The following is a 7,828-nucleotide window of genomic DNA, read 5'->3' on the forward strand; positions in this document are numbered from 1 at the left end:
TATGTTGCTTGTACAAGAATTAGACCTGTTTGAGTCTATCAATCTTCACAATACTGACCAAATGTTCTAATGTTAGAGGTCTTCTGTTGCTGTTCTCTGATTATATCTCGGGATTGATGCATATGTGTTCTGTGATTTCTCCTAACGATTCATATCTAGTCATAGCCAGATTAATTACGGACTAAGGCTTTTGTTGCAGTTGTATCCATTTCAGATCGCATATTGCTAATGAATACTGCATACCTTGGATACTTCCAAGTTTAGGATGAGCTGACACTATTCTGTCTACTTCTATCTAACTAACTAGGCCGCCATTTCCAGGGGGCGTATCTGAGTGACACGTGTCGTCCATTTGGACGTCTCTCGGAAGGACACATGTTGCTCTCTTACTGGTCCACTTGGGGGTATTAAATACCCCAAATCAAGGGGCACAAGGGCATTACAATGATTAAAACAGAATTTCTAGTGTGCTAATTCACTCTCCAATCCCACCAATTCAATATTGCATTATAAATTTCCCTCCAAAAGTACTATTAGAGTTTGGTTGGTTATTAATGTTAATATTGTATATTTGGAAAGTTTATTTTGTTTAGGAGTTTTAGTCAAGTTAGGTATTCTATTGTATTGTGTAATTTTTTTTTGTTTATTTTTTTTATTTTTTTTATGGAGAAGTTAGTGCTTTATCATTCATCATTTAAAAGTAATTTGTCCGACAACACATACGGGGAAACCTCACAAGGACAGTGGTTTTCCCAGACTTATTCTACACCAAAGGGCACTAACTTTGCGAGGTGATGAGCAACAAAATTTGCCTCGCGTTTAACATTGGACCAACTAATAAAATCAAAATGAGAACTAGTAAAAAGAATATCATCTACAATTTTATCCAAATTAGAAAAGAAAGTAGAAGCAGCCTCAAGTCTTGAAATTATTCCTTGAAAATCTGATTCGATGATGATTTGCTTCAAGCCATAGCGCCTTCCCAATTTCACAGCAAAACTAATTGCCATGCCCTCTGCAACATCTGGTGGCCAGCGGCCTCGCAGCCTCTTGCATCCAGCAAATAGAACATCACCCTTCTCGTTTCTTGCAACCACACCTAGCCTTATCCAACCTTCAACCTGTAGTGAAGCATCACAGTTCAGCTTTATTACTTCACCATTCGGAGCCTTCCAAATCTTCGTGCTACTGCTGCGTTTACTGGTCTGTGCACCATATATTTTAGTGGCGTATTTGTTGTGATCAGTTACCAAGCGCTGGACTCTGTCAAGGAGAATCAAGTGAGGAGTTTCTTTCCCATTAAAAATTATATCATTGCGTCGACACCAAATCTGCCACATCAAAGCAACTCCTACCTGCCATTTCTCTTTCTCAAGCTTGCTCCACGAGACAATTAAGTCTGGGAGGCACATATCATCTGCACCCAGTCACAGCTTTTCACAATCACCTTCACGCCAAAGGTCCCTCACTGAATGGCAATCAAAGAGGGCGTGACGGAGTGTCTCTTGACAATCACACCACGGGCAGCAATCTACCTCAATCATATGTCTTCTCTTAAGCAAAGCACGAACAGGAAGAGACTCGGTACACAAACGCCATAAAAAATGCTTCACTTTTGGTGTAGTGTCAAATTTCCAGAATTCAACCCAAGCTTGATGAAAGTTGTCAAGATTGCACGATTTACCAAGTTAAGATGCGGTTTTGACAGAATAAATCCAGTCCTTCGAAAAGGCCCATGTCAAGCAATCTTCCACTAACCGAGAGCTAAGAGGGATAGCCATTATGCAATTAGTATCCCTCTCACTAAATTTTGAGGATACTAACTCATAGTCCCATTCCTTGCTTTGAGCATTAATTAAATCACTGACCTTTGATATAGAAGCATCTCTTTCACTCTCAAAAAAACGCCCCCTATCATCCGCAATCCAAGGATCACTCCACACATCAATGTTGGCGCCATTACCGACCCTCCAAATCAGACCTTCTTTGAGCAAAGCTTTTTGTTAGTTGAGACGATTAATACAAGAGGGGGGTGAATTGTATAGAGTTCCTAATGACTACTTTTTGCGGATAAATAAACAATGCGTATAGGAACTTAATAAAACACACAGATTTTACGAGGAAACCTTCCAGGGCCCAACTGGAAGTAAAACCTCGACCCTACCTTAGGGATTTCAAACACAAATCACTTCACTATAATAGGGCAAACACCAAGTTACAACCTATTAGACACAGACATTTATTTCACAAGTTCCTCACTGGACTTGCTACTTGATAGGACCCTATCCTACCCAATTTAAGCACCACACTTAGATTCACTCGTACCACCAAAGTACTACACGTACTGCCAAAGTACTAAATATCTGTACCACCCTAGTACAAAACTCACAGCCTCACCTAGAAGCTAACACAAAACTGTATGTAACACAAACTATAAATTCACCCAAATAACCCAACCAATACAAATATAAGACGCCTATTATGATAGGTAAGCAATGCACGAAATCCGAAACTAATATGATAAGTTAAAAGCTTGGTAAATTTACTCAATTAAAGCACTGTGATTTCTCCACGCATAAACTCACAAAAACCTAAATCATTTTGCTCTCTACTATTTATACAAGTAATACTCGTATAGAAAGTAGGTTTTCTGAAAAGATAAATATGTTAACTTAACTTATCTTTTAAACACGGTTTTAGCAAATCAAGTGGAATAAAATCTTTTCCGAAAATAAGTTTAAAAGATATTTATTAAGAAGACTTATCTTTTTCATAAATTGACTAAAGAGAATAATCTTTTTAGAAAATCTTTTCCTAAAATCTATCTTTTATTATTTTCCATATTTATTTTTTTTTACCAAGCAAACTTATCACGTTTCTAATAAATTTCGTGCACTAACCTACTTACCATATTAACAATAATTTCTAAGATTAAACCTTAACTACTATTGCTGCGCCGTACTTTGATCAGGTAAATTACTTGGGCTCCAAGCATGTCAAGTTCCACCAAAGAACTTTACTGCTAGTCTTCAAGTTCCTGTTAGGGAACTTAGTTCTTGTTAGAGAACTCTTCCTCTGATTTGTTAAACTTCTTCAATAAAGATCTTCTTCATATCTTCTTAGATTCAGATGGTTCTTCAATCACCAAGATTAATCTGCACCTTGACTAATCACACACTAGAGAATATTTATTAGTTGAGTTTTCTTTAGTTCAAGTTCCTCATCATCAAAACCATTATGTTTCAACAATTTCCCCCTTTTTGATGATGATAAAATTAAGAAAACTCTTAAACAAGTTAAATAAAATAAAACGTCGTATTGTTTATTTTTGATTTTATTGACAAAAAGTAAACACTCAGAAAGCCAAACGAAAAAAAAACAATAAAGGCAAAAGATAATCAGAACAAAAATAAACTATAAACTAAACAACTATAGCATCATATCAGAGAAATTTCTGATACTTTCTTAACTAGAACCCAGAACAACTTTAGCCTCCAAGTTTGCTTCTTCTTTTCCCTCTTTTGGCATTCTCAAAAAATCATTTTTTCAAGTTATAAAGCATCTAGCCACAGCCCCACAAGCAATTCATCGAGTGTGGGAAACTGAAGACAGCGCTGCTAAACTACCTCAAGCAAGTTCTACCTTTCTACATAAGTGTTCAATACATACATAAACACACAAGTATAAGCCAAGTTCCAATTAGTCATTAAAAACCCAAAATATATATCATCCAGTTGAATAATTTAAGAAAATTTACTACTAAAATCAATTGTTCAAACAATAAAACAGAAATTAAACTTGTTCATGACTGAAGTAGAGAAAATAGGCTAGGCTGAAAAGGGAATAAGATAAGCTAGGTTTCAAGAAACTCCAGAATTTTCTTGTAGTCCTCCTTTGTCTGTTGTGCAGAAGCTTCCAGATTCTCTTCAAGACTCTTGATTTTCACCAGGAACTCCTCCTTTTGTTCTTGTAGAGCCCTGTTCAGTTCTTCCTGAAACTTCTTTTGCTCTTGAAGTTCCTTGTCCTGTTTTATCACAAGCTTCTTGAGTTCCTTTAACTCCTTCCCCTGCTCCTGCACCAGCTTTTCCAGGGTCAGCATCTGAAGTTTTCCAGCATAATCCTGCACCTGATTCTCAACCTTTTCCATCCTGTCCACCAATTGAGCAACTTGCTCATTAAGGATTCTTTCCTCAACATCCAACTCCAGTGGTTGTTCCATGCTTGTTTGATGAACAGCACTGGCAGAAATCCTCCTGCTTTTCTCACAGGCTGCTCAGACACAGCCTTTTCCTTCCTCTTCCCAGTCACTTTCTCTTTCTTTTTCTCTCCCTTCTCTATTTTTTGAATTTTTCCTTTCACTACCTCCAAACTCAACCCAGCTAAAGTTTCCTCATTGATCACATTTTCTGGCTTTTCATCCAAAGCCCCATATTTACCCTTCAGAACCACTCCAGCATTTTCAAACACAATAGACAAAATGGCTCCATACCCCACTTTTGTCCTACTAGGAATATAGTGTGCAAAATGCTGATACATCAAAGCAGGAAAGTTGACTTTAATTTTCTTAGACAAACAGAAAATTACAGCCATATCCATCAGACATGCTTCCCCTTTCTTAGCAGTTCTAGGCAAAATAGTTTTCTTCACAAGATTAAATAGCAATTTGCTCAAGGGATTCAGAACATTATGACTCATGACCTTCTTCCCCCTTTGACCACCTAGGGCTTGAACAATATCACCTGTCAAGTAGTTTCCTACTTTGACACTGGCCTTCCCTTTGATATATGACTCATAACCCTCAGTAGGCGTTTTCAGAATTTTACCTAGGGTTTCAATATTTAATTCAATTTTGACTCCATCAACTACACTCGAAATTACTCCTAGTTTTGCTTGAAAGTTTTGATAGAACTCAATCATAGCAACAGGGTACAGATAATTTGCTGAAACTCTTGACAACAAGAATTCCCAGCCTTGGAACTTAATTAAATCAAGAAATTCTAAAAATCTTGCTTTCCTACACCAAACTAAATAAATGCGATGTCCTACAACATACCTCCCTGCCTGTGACTCAAGTTCTGCTAAATCAGTTACCTCCTCTTCTTCATCTTCCTTTTCAGATTCTTCCTTTTTCTGAATTGTTCTCATCTTCTTTATCTTTTTCTCCCTCATTCATCTATTCTTCTTCTTCGTCCTCCTCTTTTGTCTCTTCTGAGTTTTTCCCTTGAGCAAACTCGTCAACTTCTTCGATTTTCTCTTCAAGAGATTTCTCCCTTTGTTTATTCTCTTTCCACTCTTTTAACAGTTGAAGAACACTTGAGACAGAAGATTCTCCTTGATCACTCTTACTGTCTACTTCTTTAGGTTTTGGAGAAGAGTTTTTAGGGTTTTCAGGAGTTTTGTTTGAGGTAGAAGACGATTTGTAGTTCACCATGGCTAAAGGAGATGTTTCTTCTTGAATGGTGTTTTCGGAGTGTTGAGAATTTTCTGATGAGACAATTTCAGCAATGATGACCATTGTTGTTCTGGAGAAGGTTTTAAAGTTCAAGAGGGTTTTTTTACTGAGAAGGAGTTAATTGATTTGACAGTGAGGTGAAAGAGGTGGGTGAAATCAACCTTTAATAATAAATGAAGCGGTGTGAGGTATTTTAAGGGATTTCACTATTCAGTCATTAATTGAACAAGTTCAATTAAATTTACAAAATTCACTGGATGGATTTTACTAAAAACTTTTCTTTTCAAATTCATTTAATTTAAAAGAAACATTCTATAAATACACAATTGGAACACGCCTTTTACATATGTGCAATGTACATATTTAATAACTAACACAGTTAGGCAATTTAAGGAACTTACCTTTGGTAGTTAACAACTGTGACACTTCAGCTATGCTTATCACACCAAAATTGTGTAAAATGCTCTTTTCGCTCTATTTCCATTATTTTTGACTTTGCCATATCTAGGAACTTCAGAAGCAATCAATTCAGCTTGATCATTCCAAGTTCCAGTCTCAATTTCTCAAATTTCTCTCTATTCAAGGGTTTGGTCCAAATATCTGCAAGTTGATATTCCGTATTACAAAATTCCAATTTAATATTCCCTTACTCCACATTATCTTTTAGAAAGTGATGCCTAATGTGGATGTGTTTTACCTCAGAGTGTTGAACTGGATCTTTAGAAATACATATAGCACTTGTGTTGTCACAGTAGATAGGTACACATTCAAAAATAAGACCAAAATCTCTAAACTGTTGTTTTATCCAAAGTACTTGTGAATAACATGCTGCTGCTGCCACATATTCAACTTCAGCTGTAGATAAAGCAACTGTGTTTTGCTTCTTGGAACCCCAAGAAACTAAACAAGGTCCTAAGAACTGTACCATACCGGAAGTGCTTTTTCTATTCACCAAATCACCTGCATAGTCAGCATCAGTAAAGCCATGTAAATCAAATGAGCCACTTCTAGGATAGAAGAGACACAAGTCATCAGTTCCTTTCAAGTATCTAAGGATTCTCATTACTGCTTTCAAGTGAGACTCCTTTGGGTTTGCTTGGAACCTGGCACACAAACCTAACTGAAAGATATGTCAGGTCTACTAGTTGTTAAGTAAAGTAAACATCATATCATACCTCTATACATAGGTTGATCAACACAAGTTCCAGATGGATCATCATCCAATCTGGTTGCAATTCCCATTGGAGTATCATCTCTCTTAGCATTTTCAGGTTTGTATTTCTTGATCAGTTCCTTGATATACTTTTGTTGATGGATCATGATTCCTTTCTCTGATTGCTTTATTTGCAGTCCGAGGAAGAAATTTAATTCTCCCATAATGCTCATTTCAAATTCTCCACTCATAAGGTCAGCAAAATACTTGCATAAATATTCATTAGTTGCACGAAATAAAATATCATCAACATAAATTTGTATAACTAATATGTCAGTTCCATTTGATTTTAAAAACAAAGTTTCATCTATTTTGCCACGTTTAAAACCATTTTGTAATAGGAACTTTGACAATCTTTCATACCATTCTCTAGGAGCTTGCTTCAGCCCATAGAGAGCATTGTCAAGCTTGTAGACATGGTTTGGGAACTCTGGATTTTCAAATCCAGGAGGTTGTTCCACATAGACTTTTTCATTTAGAAAACCATTTAGAAATGCACATTTTACATCCATCTTGAACAACGTGAATCCCATATAAGCAGCAAAAGCAATAAGTAAACGAATAGCCTCTAACCTGGCTACTGGAGCAAATGTTTCTTCATAATCTATTCCTTCTTGTTGATTGAAACCTTGTACAACCAGTCTTGCTTTATTTTTGACAATAATACCATGCTCATCCAGCTTGTTCCTAAACACCCACTTTAGGCCTATTGTCTTCTTATCTTTGGGTCTAGGTTCCAGATGCCATACTTTATTTCTTTCAAACTCGTTTAGTTCAGCTTGCATAGCATTAATCCAGTCTGCGTCAGTTAAAGCTTCAACATAATTCTTAGGTTCCATAGAAGAAAGGAATGCATAGAATGCACAGAAGTTCCTAAGCTGAGATCTAGTCTGAGTTCCTTTTGTAATATCACTCATGATTGCATCAACAGGATGTGATTTCTGATGTTTCCATCGTTTAGGTGTAAAGTCCTTCACTGGATACAGTCTTTCCTGATCATTGTTGACTGGTTCTTCTGTAGGAACTTGTTCTTGAGCCTTAGTTGGAACCTCAACAGGATTCTCCTCATTCTGATTTTGATCTTGTTCTTGAGCAGGAGTTCCTGGAGCATTCTCCGTTTCTGGTTCTTCATTTGCTTCCAGATTTGTTTGCTCGCCAATTTC

The 7,828-nt window shown here is 36.7% G+C and overlaps 1 protein-coding gene across 1 annotated transcript; it reads right to left on the reverse strand.

The window, feature by feature from the left end:
* Window positions 1–758: 758 nt before the first annotated feature.
* On the reverse strand, window positions 759–1,412 carry LOC110690171. The gene has a single exon (XM_021867002.1). The coding sequence runs from the start codon at window positions 1,410–1,412 to the stop codon at window positions 759–761; it is 654 nt and encodes a 217-aa protein (XP_021722694.1).
* Window positions 1,413–7,828: the final 6,416 nt, after the last annotated feature.

This window comes from Chenopodium quinoa, unplaced genomic scaffold (genome assembly GCF_001683475.1).
Source record: "Chenopodium quinoa cultivar QQ74 unplaced genomic scaffold, ASM168347v1, whole genome shotgun sequence".
In the NCBI taxonomy this organism is placed as follows: Eukaryota; Viridiplantae; Streptophyta; class Magnoliopsida; order Caryophyllales; family Amaranthaceae; genus Chenopodium; species Chenopodium quinoa.

Bases quoted from the DNA above. Each gene is read 5' to 3' on its own strand.
- LOC110690171 (XM_021867002.1), bottom strand. From the start codon at position 1,412: ATGTGCCTCCCAGACTTAATTGTCTCGTGGAGCAAGCTTGAGAAAGAG.